We start from the raw sequence: 15,218 nt of genomic DNA, 5'->3' as shown, positions 1-15,218 counted from the left end.
AAATTGTCAAAATTGTCAAAATTGTCAAAATTGTCAAAATTGTCAAAATTGTCAAAATTGTCAAAATTGTCAAAATTGTCAAAATTGTCAAAATTGTCAAAATTGTCAAAATTGTCAAAATTGTAAAAATTGTCAAAATTGTCAAAATTGTCAAAATTGTCAAAATTGTCAAAACTGTCAAAATTGTCAAAATTGTCAAAATTGTCAAAATTGTCAAAACTGTCAAAGTTGTCAAAATTGTTGAAATTGTTGATAATTTTGCTGCAGCTGGGAAAGAAATCTTCGAATTTTATATACCTACTTTATATTTTAAGGCACCCACGAGCTTATCAAACCGGGTGAATTTGTTTCATAACAACATAACCGTTTAGTGCACGCGTCTTGTCGGCTTCCGGTGGGCGTAATACCGCTGCCAATCAAACCGTGGAGAAAATTCTACTAATGGGTTCAATCCAACAGCTGCTCGAGACAGTTTTGACGATCGATTTCAAGGATGTTCTCATCAAGATGAAACCCGAACCATTAAAGGTGGTAATTAACACGGAGAATTGTTTTTTTTTTTTCAATTGTTTCTGTTTTATTATCCAAACAAAAAAAAACGGCAAGCAGAAATTTTGATTCAAGACACTTTGGTCTTGAACTATTTACACACACAAACTTACAACATTCGAGTTGATTAAACGGCGCTTATTCTAATGACGGGGTTGTTTCTTCCACTTTTTTCATTATCTTAGACAAAAAGAACAAAAAAAACATCATGAAAACGAACAAAAAACTTAAGCCTCGCTAAAGCTATTGCTGCTTAAAATCAACAAATCCATCTCGCTCTCTTAACGACGGTGGAAGGCGTGATAGATGGGGGCGTGGGAGTAAGCGAGAGGAGCGTGGGCAACAACGGCCGGGGCATGATAGGCAGCATAGGCCGGGGCATGGTGCACAACTGGGGTGTGGGCCACATAGGTCTTGGTGATGGCAGCCGGAGCATGATAGACAGCGGGGGCAGCCACCAGAGGGGCGGAGTGGGCGATCACTGGAGCGGCATAGGCGGCATGCGAAACGACCGCTGGGGCATGGTATCCATGATAGCCCAGGCTCAGGCTGAGTCCACGCTTGGACTTCATCGATTCCGCGGGCATATCATCGGCGCAGACGGCAGCAACGACGGCGATCAGGACAATCTGCGGAGGAGACGAGAGGGGGATATGTGACGATTGAAAAATTTCTCGATACATTGAATAATTTGATCAAATTCCAAATCTAAATGACAGCGAATAATTAATACCTATAGGATCATCGCGAATTTGTAGATTAGCTCTCAATTTCGAACTGAGCATTTTTGACGTTTTAGCCTTTAACTCTTAACACTAAAAAGGGGTTGTTCTCCTTAAAGGAAGCCCGTTGAGAAACTGAACTGCTCAGGTTGAGATATATCTCAGGAAACTTCCGGTCAACTTGCATTTGGATTGAATTACTAACGTCCGTTGCATTCAAAATTTGCTTATAGACTAACCGTATAAAAGCGTTGCCAGATTCAAATCTGTATTTTCGAGCAAAAAAAAAAAAATCTTTTTCCTCTTTGACAAAAATCTGTACCAAAATCTCAATGTGCTTCTCGAAAAAAAAATTCTTCATTTTTGGAACTAGTTAATTACCAGGGGGCTCAACTGAACCTTTTGGTGTGGGGGAGTGTGGTTGGTCGCTACAAAAAAAAACAAAACTATATACAGCGCTTGAAATTGATACAATTTTAAACATTTTTACCGTTCATAGTCTCTTAAACCTATTCCTCAGATAAACTAGAAATATTTCATTAGGTCACAATCATGTACACACAGTAAACTGTAATCGCCGATTTTGATAATTCATTTTACCGAACAAGTTATGTTAATCAGGAAATTTGAGTGATTTTTCAATATGACGTCTTTTTTTACCGAGTTTACCGAGCTTCGTTAATCAGTTCCTAACATTTCAAAGATCGTTCGTTTGTTTGTCAAAAATCTCCATGCTGTCAGTCATTCGGTTCAAAATCACCGAAAACTGTAAAGCATTTGCTGACAACATAAAGGTCAAACTTTTGTCTGATGTGACTAGTGCTGTCTTTCTCCATTGCGTGTTTAAACGTGTTTAAGCAGCTAGAACGGGTTGAAATTTAAACTTTCTTCCGAATCGCGAAAGCCTGAATCTGAAATTTGTGTTTATCACCGGCGTTGCAGTCAACTCAACTGTCAACTGTAACATGGTAAGTTGTTTTTGATTCATTGTTTTCATTCACACGGTACCGTGGTTGAATTAAAAGGAATCTTTCGATTGCTTTGATTCAGTTGAATCATTCAACCAAGTAGGCTCATAACACAATAGAATTAGGCTTCGCGAAAACAAATCATCAATCTGGAGAAGATGACGCCGCGGCAAATCTGGTTGAATCCGATAGAGGCCCCATGAATCAGTTAATCTGCTGCCCGAGGGAAGGATCGATTTAACGGAACAATTTAAGTCGTTTACAATCGTATAAAATGACGTCTGAAGTCGGTTTAACACTTTCGTCGCCGTCGCCATAAACAGATGGCGGCTCTCTTACTCAAGATGCCGCTCAGTTTCGAAACGTGTTGGAAATCTGAAACTCTTTAACTTTACTTTCATGCTGCGAGAATTTTTTGGGCGACGAACGTGTTAAATGGAATTTGATAGAAAGTCCACCACGCTTTTAAATTTTGAAATGATTTTGCCCCCACGCGGGCTTCAAGTGAGGAAATCATCGTCAGGTTCTCTCTGCAACCAGCAGTGCATCCAGATGGCTTAAAATCAGATGGGAATCGAGTAATATTAACCAATGAGAGAACTGGAAAATATTGTCGCTGGCAACAATTTGAAGACTATGAGAGCAAAATCTAGCGCTCCCTTGCACTCTTCCGATAGGTACGAATAAAGTGTCGTATAGCGCCCAATTGGTGTAGTTTTCGTCGCTTTAGAAAGAAATGAAATTTATGTATGTATATTGCCTCCACTTAAGTAGGTAAATGCTGTTTTTTTAACTTTCATACGATCATTCTGTAATGTATATGGAACGTATACAAAACAGCATAAGAATATAGCTACAAAAATGTTTGCTGGGATGATGGTTGAATTTTCAAGTAAGAACTCAATTTTGAGAAATATGTAAAACAATGTTATGGGAGAGTGGGGAATCATTGGCCACTTTTTTTCGTTGTTCCATAACTTCTTTATTATAAAAGATAAAATGAAAATAAAAAATGGTATGGTTTTCTACATTTTCAAGGTATCATAAGGTTTTTTTTTTATTTTTAATAAGTTATTTTCCCCAAATTCTGACTGATTTAAAAAAAGCAATATTTTTTGGATTTTGAAAAATGGTGGGGAATCGTGGGCCACCAAATCAAAATTGACCAAATAACATGCAAAGCTTATGAGTTGACCCAAAACTGTGATTTCCTAATTCATTTCGTTATTTTAAAGCAATTTCAGATGATTAAATAAAAAAGAGAGCTGTGTATGATCGCATAGATTCCAAAACCTGGCTCGCGATGTTTTGATAAAATTTCTTACATAGGATGGGCAAAATATTTTTCGAAACTCTTCATTTGGCATAAGAAAACTTAACAGATAGATAAAACGTATTTTAATTTCTGAATGTGTATAAAACATAAAAAATATAGGTGATTCAAGATGTGTGGCCCACGATTCCCCACAAGCTATGATTTGCAAATTGGTTGCGTTTGTGTGACTTATTGATGTTTCATCAAAAATTCCTTTTTCACGTGAAAGATCATGACAAAACTAAGATCATAAGAGTATGAGCATATTTTTGTTATGCACTTTAGGTTCCCCATCGATGAAACTAGCGGGTGTTTTTTTAATTATGTGAGTAAATTTTTCTAACTTTTTTTAGCTTGATAAATAAAAGGAGCATATGGTGCGTATTGCAGTCAACAACATATAGGAATATATGCTCTCGCAAAGCGACGATGATGACAGTTGGTTTGAGATTTTTATCTCAACACACATCTGAGATATTAAAAGTGGCCCACGTTTCCCCATGGCCCACGATACCCCACTCTCCCCTACAATTAAAAGATAGAATTTTTGAACAACTTAAAAGTTATTCAAAATAGAATAATTTGAAGAATATTTTAAATTCGACTGCATTGTAATGATATTCTACCTAAATTGCATGAAAAAAAAAATGGCAGAGGGGAAGAGGCGTATTTGCTCATGTTTTTCAGCATGATAAAAGTGATCCAATGATAAAATAAATTTTATTAACCCTTAGGCAAAATTTGACTATGGATATTTCTATCACAACTGTAACCAACTTTTTCAATGAATAAAGAGGACCTTCTCAGGGAAGTTTAATTCTGAATGTAGCAAGAAGCAAATCTGTGAGTAGTCTTCGTTTTTTAAAACATTCACTTCTTTTCCGGATGAACTGCGCAGGGAAGCAAAATTTTTTTTTCTATTCAAATGCTGAAAACCATAATTTTTGTCTGTTAAAATCCAACCAAATAAAAAAAAATGTCTTTTCAATTACATCCTTATACCTCGGACAGAAACACTTTCAATGCCAAAAAGACAAATTCCAATCATGAAAAACGAAAATCTAAAAAAAAATTAGCATTTGCAGAACTCGATCGGAGTTTTCAAGAAAAATATATCAAATATACGTTTTCGAATTATTCTAATTTTGAAATTTCATCCGACAAAAATCGAACATTTTTATATGTAGGGGAGAGTGGGGTATCATGGGCCACTTTTTTTCTTTGCTTCATAACATCTTTATTCTAAAAGATAAAAAGAAAAAAAAATGGAAAGGTTCCCTACATTTTTAACGTATCATTAGGCAATTTTTTTTAAATACATTAATTTCCCAAGTTCTAACTGTTTAAAAAAAAAGTAATTTTTTTTTATTTTCAAAAAAACGTGGGGAAACGTGGGCCAAATAAGGTGAATAACAAGCAAAGTTTATGAAATGAAGCAAAACTGAAATTTCATAATTCATTTAGTTATTTTAAAGAAATTTAAATAAGGATATAAAAAAAAAGATCGGATAGTTCCTTAAACCTGGTTCGCGAACGTTTCAGCAAAATTCTTTATATTATAGGATTTATGTTCTTCTCTATCGCATTTGAAAAAAAATGGACAAAACATTTTTCATAACTCTTCATTTGGCATAAGAACACTTTTCTAATAGTTATTATGTATTTGAAGAGCAGAATGTTTTAAAAACACCAAAGAATAAGTGGCCCACGATACCCCACAAAATGAGGCTCATGATTCCCCACAAGCAATGATTTTCAAATTGGATGTGTTTATGTGACTTATTGATGTTTCTTCAAAAAATCCTTTTCCACGTAAAAGAACATGACAAAACTAAGATCATAGGCGTATGAGAATATTTTTGTTATGTACTTTAGGTCTCCCACGGAGGCAATTCTCAACACACAGCTGAGATATTTAGAGTGGGCCACGTTACCCCACTCTCCCCTACTAAAAAGGTAAATATAGACCACATTTTCTCAATTATTTTGCACTTTTTCTCCTTTCCTGAAAAGCTTTTAGGTTGTTTGAATTTTTTATTTAAATAATTCAGAATTCAAACAATCTCCAAAATTGTTCAGGAAAAACAACCTTGGAATGTGGCGTGATTCATCTTCTTTCCAATGGGGGCCGTCAAAAATCGAAAAACTTTTAAACATAAAATTCTAAAAACCTTACATTAACATCAGATGATATATTGAGAATCGTTTGACGTTATTTACTCAAAACTGATGATTTTGACAGTTACGCCCTGCAGTCGTTCATGACGGAACTTTATCGTGTCAAAACTTATCACGAAGATACTATAGATAAGAGTTAGACGAATGGTGTCTTCAACAAAAATGTTCATCTTTAAAAATCTAAATCAAATATAACGGCGTGTCATTTTTACATAATTTACATATTCAAATTTGTCCAGTAAACAGATAAAGCTTCACTGTCTTTTACAAAGTTTTAGCCAACGGCTTTTGAAGCAACTTTACCGCAGACACCACATACGTATCACGATTTTGAAGCCGGTTACGACTTTGAATATTGAAAGGTTAGGGTGAGTCGAAAAAAAAGTATCCTGACTGTAACTTTTGTGAATGATTTCATACATTAAAAATGTCTTCTAAGCATATGTATAAAATAAAAATTCGCACATTTTTTTCTCAGAGCGCAAACTTGTATCTGGAGGCGTTCGTTAGTTATCAGGGATTTTTTAACAAAACTTGAACTTTTGAAACTGTCAAAAATCGAATTGGCGCCAACCAAAAAAATTATTTTATGACCGCATTATTTAGTTCAAGTATTAAGTATTTGAGTCTGAAATGATGGGAGATATGTAATTTTTCAATTTCGAGGGGAAAAAATCCAAAGTTTGTTAATATCCAATACAAATTTACATATTTAAAGATCCTGTGAAAGAGAAAATCTCCATTTCTCGTGCATAAGTCAATTTTCATCGTTTTTTTAGTGTCTGAGTTCATTATGATGCTTTAATGAGCGATTTGGCACATTTGGTCAAATTTTTAAAGGAAATGTTGAAAATTACCGAATTTTTTTAACACCTTTGAAATTTTTAATTTTTACTAAATGTGAGAAAAAATGTGCTGAATCGCTAAAAATAACATAACAATAACACTGAAAATTTAACTTTTCTCTCACAGGGTCTTTAAATGTGTGAATTTGTACTAAAAATTGTCAAACTTTGTAAATTTTTTTTCTCGAGTTTGAAAAATTATCGATCTTCCATTATTCCAGAAGGAATATTTGATATTTAAACTAAATAATGCCACCGTAAAATAATTTTTGATTTGCACCAATTCGAGATATGACAGTTTTGAACATTCAAGTTTTTGCTAAAAATCATTTATAACTAATGAATGCCTCCAGTTACAAGTTTGCGCTTTGAGAGGAAAATGTGCGGATTTTTATTTCATACAAATATTTTGAAGACATTTTTATGTATGAAATCATTCACAAAAGTTACAGCAAGGATACTTTTTTTCGAAACATCCTAACATTTCAATATTCAAAAAATCATAACTCGCTTACCAACCGTCATATGTATATGTAGTGCCTTCGGTAAAGTTGCCTCAAAAATTGTTGGCTACAATTTTGTAGAAGACAGTTTGGCTCTATCTTTTCACTAAAAAAATGAATGTTTAAGTCATACAAAAATGACACCCCCTAATATTTAATTAAAAATTTTTAAAGCGCAAGTTAGACAAAATATAACGTGAGCCAGGCAAGATTACCGTAATCACAGAAAAATCTGTAATTTCACAGAATTTTAAGCAAATTTTCATTACAGAATCTGTGCCACAAAACACAGAATTTTAGGAATATTCACAGATTTTACAGATTTTTGAAAATTTAAAAAATTTTAAAAATTTTAATTTTTATAGTCAATATAAATTTTAGATTTCTAGGTTAAGATTGGAAGAATATGATAAAATTAATAAGGTTAATTGATTTTGCTCAAGTAAAATGTAAAAAGACCAAATTTTTCATGGACATTCAATGAAACTTACGGAAATATCGGCATGGAAAACCATCACAGAATTTTTACGTAAAATCACAGAAATTCAGAATTCTTTTTCGAGAAAACACAGATTATTTTTCGGCAACCTTGGAGCTAGGTTCTTTCTACGACAGCGCGTTGTATTTTCATGAAATTTGATTTTCCTCTATTCTAACATGTAGGGTATGCTTCTAAAATCGTTTGTCTTTCATAAAAAGCAAAAAAAAATTATTAGCGATTTAAAATAGGTTGTATTTTTTTTCAAACGCGTTTTTCTCGATTCGCCAAATATGGAGAAAGATCCTTTTCATGTGTTGGTACGGATGTATAAAAAATTCTAACTTGGTCTTCATTATAAATCAAACCTATAGATGAGCTTAAAAATCAAAAGCCAAAAGTCTAAGATCATACGCAAAATAAAACTTTGAACTTCTACTCAGTTCTTAAGTTAACATCTGCAGTGATGTCTATTTAATTTATTGTTCTTCAATGTCAAAAGACATACCCGTGCTAAACAGCTAATAACTTATTTTTCTGATAAGAAACGACAAATTTCTTTTAGAGGATTTGGCACAAAAACCATGAGCAGACTCGAGTCCACAGAAGAAATAAAAACGATGTTGATTTTTAGTACAACATATTAGATTTTGCCATACAAACCTAAAAGTTCAAATTTACTTTTCGTTTCTCGTTTCTTAAAAATTTTGAAAAAAAAATCATGGATGATTCATTAATCAAGCTTTTAAGGCCCCAGGGTTTTAGAAATTGACCCAAATTTTCAACTTGACCCCAAATCGACACAGACTTATGTACCGTGTATAGGGATCATGGCCATTAGCTGAGGAGGCGAGCACTCTATTGCTTGAGCTATGACCTAAGCCATTATTTTAAGATCTATTAAATCAACGAAATTGATTGTGAGGGGAAATGATTTTTGTTTTTGGAAAGTAATACGAGCAGCAGTTTGAATTTATCTCCTTCAATGGCGACCGTCGTAAATTGAGGCTGGTTTTAATGTGGAATCAAACTTTTAAAAGCTACGATCGGAACTACCAATTTATTTGGGCGTTGAAAATTGTTAACTGGGATTAACACCTGAAATTTCATCGTTATTAGTTTACAGGACATGGGTACAGGATGTATGGGTATCAATGTAAAAATTGATTAAGATTTTTTTATAAAATCTTATGTATCAATCTAAAATTTTCTAGTTCGACAATCCCTGTTCAATCCAAATAGGTAATTGAAATAAATTTTTTGAATGTTTCTACATGAACTCTGAGTAGCACAAATGTAATACAACTACTGTAGTTTTTTAATCCTGAAGTCAACGGTTCTACTTAAACACCAACATTCAACTTGTGTTATAGTAGTTTTTACTCATATTAACAGTATTATCCTAAATTTGTTAGGATACTCTTCTTTAAAAGGAATAATAATCTCATTAATCGTTCCTTTTCACTGTAGTGACCTGCAATCACATTTGATCACTTATTCGTCTCACATGTCAACTTTGTACGAAAATCTCTCAAGGTTTTTGAGATATATTGTTGACCTTTATCCTGAATAACTCACTAAAATCACTTGAAAAGTTCCAAAAATCGAGCCCTCCCATAAATATCACTGGTGTAAAAATATAACCAACAAAAAACCACTTACGAAGAATTTCATCTTGGCAAGGTTTGGTGGGATCACACAAGATCGAACTGAAGAACGTATAGAACACGCGACGAACTCGGCTAGGATTATGACTCAAAACGCCCAGAAGTCGCTGGTTTTATAGTAAAACTCGAGATCCGGTGCTACCCCCGGTCATAGTCTCAGGTCTCAAGTTCCGATTCTGTTCGATCTTGAAAGAACGCTACGACCCCCGCTATTTAGTTGTTGATAAGTTCACGTTTTTTTTTCGCTTCTTATTCTCTGCTACCTCAACCCCACCAATCATTCTGGCCCGAGGAGCGGCGAGACTCTGGAGGGACCAACGAGAATAATTCAAATATGTCGCGACATACGACATACGATCTCAAAAGTTGAACAGCGCAACTACGCACCTCAAAAGATCCGAGAGACAGAAGGAGAGAGACAGAGAAAGGGGTGAAAAAAAGAAGTACATACATAAACAGAGCAGCATAAAAGTCAATCAACAAGAGGCTGGGTGCTCCTTATTCTAAAGATTGGCCACCTCCTTCCACAGACTTCACCTGGCCAACGACCAACTCAATTCATCCGGTCCAAAAAGGTCGATCGATTGCTGCCCTACGTGCGAGAATGCAATTTCGATTCTTAACCCCAATCATGTCTGGTTTTGGTCTGGTCTGAGTCGAAAAAGGGAAGGTGGGGAGGCCAAGATAAGACCTAAGACCCAAGATCGTTCATTCATCGATCAGCAGCTAATCTGAAAACCACTCATGAACAGCAACATTACCTACATATCTCGATTCAGGTGGCAAAACATTCATGCTACTGCTTATCGAGGGAACCACAAACATATGATTCTGAACAGCGGACGGCGACGACGACTCAAAAGGGCATTGAAATCTCACGTGGGGACACGTGGTTCTGAGCCTCGTACGTCCATCGGTGCCCCGGGATTGGATAAGTTCTATTCAACACTCGGTTTTAGTTCGATTCCAACTGTGTAGAAAGTTAATCAGCCCTAGCTGACGTTTTCATTTCCACCTTTGCGGTAGGTATCATCTTCACTTCTATTTAAACGACGAATGCAATCATCTTTGGCAATCTGTACCAATATTTCGACCCGTTTAAAAAACCATCAAAAAATAACGAAAAATTACTCTTAATTAAAAAAAATTACCTGTATCCGGTTGATTTCATTAATTCGGAAGCTACGACATACTTCATATGCGTTCGTGTGGTTCTGTGTACACTGTTTCGTCGGAATAATTCATTATCCTGGCATTACTTATTCAACGAAACCCATTCGACGAAATGACTTCATCCATCGCGGTGATACCGTTTCCCTCCCGAAGCTATTTTGATCCATGTATCAGCAACAACAGGTAGCATCTCTCATATAAATTGCCAAAATAGAATTGCCACATACCACATCGCTAACGCAAGCATATCCGGGATGCTGAAAATTGCAGTCAAACCTCGTACGGCGCCGCTCGCTGGAAAAACAACCTTTTTCTGAGAAACTTTCAGCCGTTTCCTTTGCATAGCGGGGAAGAACAACGGAAAGGATGGAGTGTTATTTTTATATTTTTAGGATTCGCTTCAAGCCGGAAAATGTTTCATCACAACAATGGCAACCTTTACGTTACCTAAAGGAAAAATTACAAAAAGAAATCTTAGCGTAAAGGTAAGATAAAATTTTTGGAGTGGCAATTCTACCTTATTACAGGGTCTCGCAATTGAAGTGCTACATTGAAATAAACATACAAATTGATCAACGAAACAACAACTTGTTATTTCAAATGTATTCAATTTCTCTTGAAAACAAATTACTTTTTCAAAATTCACCGGTCAAGTTCGACTTGTTCGCCCTTGAGTTTAATCACTCGCCGCAGAAGGTCGAGGAACGCATCGTATAAGGCCCGCAGGTGTTCTTGTAGAATTTTATCCCAGGCTGCCACGAGATGTCGCTTCAGGACCTCCACACCTTCATGTTTCTTAGAGAAGACTTCGGCCTACAACATACTCCAAACAGCGAAGTCCATGGGGTTCAGGTCTGGCGAATTCGCCGGCCACTCGGAGCTCGAAATGAACCCTGGAAAATGTTGCGCAATCCAAAGTTGGGTTTTCTTCGCTTTGTGAGCCCGCGCCGGGTCCTGTTGGAAAACCCAATCCCTGGAACCAAAATGTCGAAGTACCCACGGTTCGACGACATTCTGTAGAAATAGTTCGCGATATGTATTATGGTTGACATTCACTCCATCAGCGACAAAAATCAGCGGAGTCCGGCCATCACGGGTGATTCCGGCCAAAACCGATGCTGGTTTCTGTCGCCGGGTGGCCGTCAGCAAGACGGCATGGCTTCGTAATCTGTTGTTCTGCTTATTCACGAACTGCTGTACGGTGAAGAGTTTCTCGTCGGAAAACACGATATTCTTCAACCTTCCTTCCGCGGCCCTCTTCAGCAGCGCCTTCGCTCTGTTTAGCCGTTCTTGTTTCTGCTTCATTGTAAGGTCTTGAACCTTTTAGATCTTGAAGGGCTTGGTCTGAAGTTTATCTTTCAGGATCCGACGGAGTCTTCGATCCGATATGTTGAGATCCTCTGCCAATTTAGTGGCACTACGACGAGGATTTCTCTTAAGGCGCTTCTTGACGATCTTCGCTATGGCAGGTGTCACCACAGTAGGTCGGCGTCCCCCATCATATAGTTTTTTGGTACTTCTTTTAACTGTACGGTATACAAAACTTCTGCACACAATTATATCGGACAGCTTACGAACTATGTCCTTCTGCCGTTTGCCAGCTAGAAACTAGACAACCACAGCGCTACGTTTCTGTTCGAGATCCATGTTTCCGGATAGCACCTGATTACAAAAGTAACACTTACATCCAATGATAGCGAAGACTTGATGTAAACAAAGCGACGAGGGGTCGTTCAATACGGTTTCGTGTGTAACGAAATAATTACTGTTGAAATAATGTAGCAGTTCAATTGCCGAACTCTGTAAAGTCTTCTTTAAACTCGTTGATTTCACCTAGGGTTAGCTGATCTTTACATTCATCGACAGGTATCTTGCACGATTGGTTATTTTTTCAAGTGGAAATTAGCCACTACTCAGCTGATTGGACACTTCAAAGGATAATAACATAGTGCCAAATCATTCATTCCTTGGGTTGCCTCCCGAAATTACGTCCAATGTTTTGTAACATAGGACGTTGGTCATGAATTTAACCCCTAACGTAACAAACATTTTAAAAGAATTGTGGAAAGTTCTTGAATTTGTGATTACTCCTTCAAACATATGTCTTAAGCTAGCTCGAAACGTATGGACAACTGGTAAACCTGTTTTATTATTTTTAAAACTCACCGAAAAACGTCGATAATTCCGAAAAACAAACAATCGCGGTGATAAATCCAAAACTCATATTATGGGGGCTTCTCGTGGTCGATGCCACATGAATGAAAGAATGGCTTCAATTGACTTTGGCTTTGTTATTTAGATTTTTGGCAACACACTCCCACATTTCCCCAATCAGCGTGTACTCACCGCTTCACAGAACGCCTGCTCGGACCTCCTCTGTTCGGTGCTTTTCCGGTCCTGCCTCAGCATGCCAGCTGTGTTCATCCAGCTTCCGCTGGCTGTGGCCAGAGCACCGTTTAGCGGCAAGCGAAACTGCATCCGCCACTGCTCAATTCACCTCCACTGCGCACCGATCGAGTAGCACCGCTGTGCTTCTTCTCTGCTCTGCTGCCCACTGATCCGAACGCCGCCTGCGGACTATCTTGCGGGTTTTGCACCGCCTGGTACTGCTGATGGAACCGCTCCACTGTTCTGCGTTCAGAGCACTGCCTTGGTAGCTCCTTAGGTACCTCTACCTCGATGTTCGGCTGCTCGGTGACCTGGAGCGCCGATTGACAGCACGGCGAGTGCTCCTGGGGTCTATCAGGGGGCTGCGGTGTTGTTTCCGAAGGTTTGGTGCCAGAGATGAGATCTCATCTCTCCCAATCTCCGAAAAGGGGCCCTGAGGAAACGGATGCATTTTAAATATTTGCCCAAGCGTGGTTCCGGAAGCTACTTACGCAAGTGTGCGGCCTTCTCGAGAGCTATTAGCGAACCTCTGCGAAACTGGCTCGTTCGGTCGTTCCTTTTCCTACGGAATGGAAAAGAGCGTAAGCGTTCGCTTTTAAAATCAGGAAATCCTACCTCTTGGATTGCCGAGCTGATGACCGCTTGGTCGGCTATAGGTACGAGCGACCACGAACGGCGATTTGAGCGGCTTGCTCGTCCCTGCGGGGTTCGGAATAGGTTAAAGATTTTTGCGATTTTCTCTACAGGTTTGTCGTACCTGGGTCCGTGGGCGATGCTGGTCGACGTCCCAATTCCACTCCAGAACGCAGCGCGTGAAAACCCGCGTTTCTGTCCGACACTTGCGGCCAATTTCCGGGCACTTAAATTTTTCCGACCGCGTCACGCCAAAATTTTGCAGCACAATGGGCGCTGGGCGCGATCGCAATCCCGGTATACGATTTCTCGTGTGTTAAACAGAGAAAGCAATAGCCTTCACTCCAATTTCACTCCGATTAACTGTCATTCTTATGGAAATCTGTGTAAGAGTAAAGAGCAAGCTTTATTATTTTTAGCAGGCCCAATCCCAATGGCGTGGCCGGTTTTGACAGCTTCCTCCACGCCCGGTTTGGTTTCCACCGAATTGGGTGCTTTTAACCCAAACCTGCACGCTTGGTGCATTTCAACCTATCTTGGTTTCATATTTATTACACGCTGATTTTACTCAGCATGGGGATGGGTTTTATGTGTTTTTATTGCCATTCGCTCGTATCGTATTGACTTTTTAAACACTTCTAAAGTAACTATAAACTTAAGTGCAACACTCAATTTAGCTTAAAAATGCTGTAAATGACTGAAAAATGTATGAAACCCACACAATATGGGTATTGGATGAAAGGGCTTAAGAGTAGAAGTCGAATTTATTCATCCGACGCCATCTTGGAATCCAAGATGGCGGCTTCTGCCAAACTTTAAAATTCTGCAAATTACTGAAAAATGTATGAAACCCACACAACATGAGTATTGGGTGAAAGGGCTCATCAAATAGAAGTCGAATTTCGTCATCCGATGCCATCTTGAAATCCAAGATGACGGCTTTCGAATTACTTCAAAATGCAGTAAATTACTGAAAAATGTATGAACCCTTACAATGTGGGTATTGGGTGAAAGGGCTCAACGAGTAGAAGTCGAATTTCTACATCCAACGCCATCTTGGAATCAAAGATGGCGACTTCCGCTTATCTTCAAAATGCAGTAAATGACTGAAAAATGTATGAAACCCACACATTATGGGTATTGAGTGAAAGGGCTCAACGTGTAGAATTTGAATTTCTTTATCCGAAGCCATCTTGAAATCCAAGATAGCGGCTTCTGCTTAGCTTCAAAATGCTGTTATTATTATAATTTTATTTAAAAACACTTTACCATCTGTATGGCATTCGTGTCCTATTCAAAATGCTATCAATGAAATGTGTTAGATGATATGGGCTTCACGAGAAACATATTAGAACTGATTTTTTAATTTCCATGGTGTTTTATTTACTTTTGATTTTGTTTGTTGTTATTTAATTTTTATCCATGGATAATTTGAAACTTATTAAATGGTTATTTTGAACATTTTGATCTCGAAACTGCCACGAAGCCGAATAAATTTCAAAATTAAAACTGTTCCCCAAACTAAAAACGGTACCCAACTCACGAACGACAAGATAGGGTTGTATTATTTTGTACATCAAAATCGATCAACCGCCAATTGATTATCCAACATTAATCTTTAATACAGTAAATTAAAATAAACAATTTTACATTGAAGTCACAGACCAAAGTGAATATCATCATAGTTTGAATTTCAAATACTTTTAGGTGATCCAATCAAGACAGTTTTCATTTGGCTTGTTAATTGTAAAGATTTTTTTTAAATTCATCTTGATAAAGCAGAATGGTTTCACGATGCC

General features: G+C 37.4%; 1 protein-coding gene across 3 annotated transcripts; it reads right to left on the bottom strand.

Annotated features, from left to right (window-relative positions):
* Nucleotides 1-568: 568 nt before the first annotated feature.
* On the bottom strand, nucleotides 569-13,689 carry LOC129757779 (cuticle protein 12.5-like). 3 transcript variants are annotated; one of them, XM_055755080.1, is made up of 4 exons: nucleotides 13,544-13,689; nucleotides 13,278-13,485; nucleotides 12,745-13,219; nucleotides 569-1,178 (listed from the first exon to the last, which is right to left on the bottom strand). In XM_055755080.1, the coding sequence occupies exons 3-4, from the start codon at nucleotides 12,874-12,876 to the stop codon at nucleotides 831-833; spliced, it is 480 nt and encodes a 159-aa protein (XP_055611055.1). In that variant the 5' UTR covers nucleotides 12,877-13,219; nucleotides 13,278-13,485; nucleotides 13,544-13,689; the 3' UTR covers nucleotides 569-830. The 3 variants fall into 3 exon arrangements, with proteins under 3 accessions (XP_055611055.1, XP_055611056.1, XP_055611057.1); XM_055755081.1 differs by lacking the exon at nucleotides 13,544-13,689 and having other exon boundaries at nucleotides 13,278-13,348; nucleotides 13,402-13,419; XM_055755082.1 differs by lacking the exons at nucleotides 12,745-13,219; nucleotides 13,278-13,485; nucleotides 13,544-13,689 and adding an exon at nucleotides 9,221-9,343 and having other exon boundaries at nucleotides 572-1,178.
* Between the last annotated feature and the right edge of the window lie 1,529 nt (nucleotides 13,690-15,218).

Source organism: Uranotaenia lowii, chromosome 3, assembly GCF_029784155.1.
Source record: "Uranotaenia lowii strain MFRU-FL chromosome 3, ASM2978415v1, whole genome shotgun sequence".
Classification (NCBI taxonomy): domain Eukaryota; kingdom Metazoa; phylum Arthropoda; class Insecta; order Diptera; family Culicidae; genus Uranotaenia; species Uranotaenia lowii.
This window is presented reverse-complemented; position numbering and strand designations above follow the sequence as displayed.

What these genes read in the sequence shown, in the direction of transcription:
- LOC129757779 (XM_055755080.1), bottom strand. Translation starts at nt 12,876, where the DNA reads ATGCAGTTTCGCTTGCCGCTAAACGGTGCTCTGGCCACAGCCAGCGGA. An exon ending in AGCAGGCGTTCTGTGAAGCG is followed by an intron (nt 1,179 to 12,744) that starts GTGAGTACACGC and finishes TCTCCTCCGCAG; the next exon opens with ATTGTCCTGATCGCCGTCGT.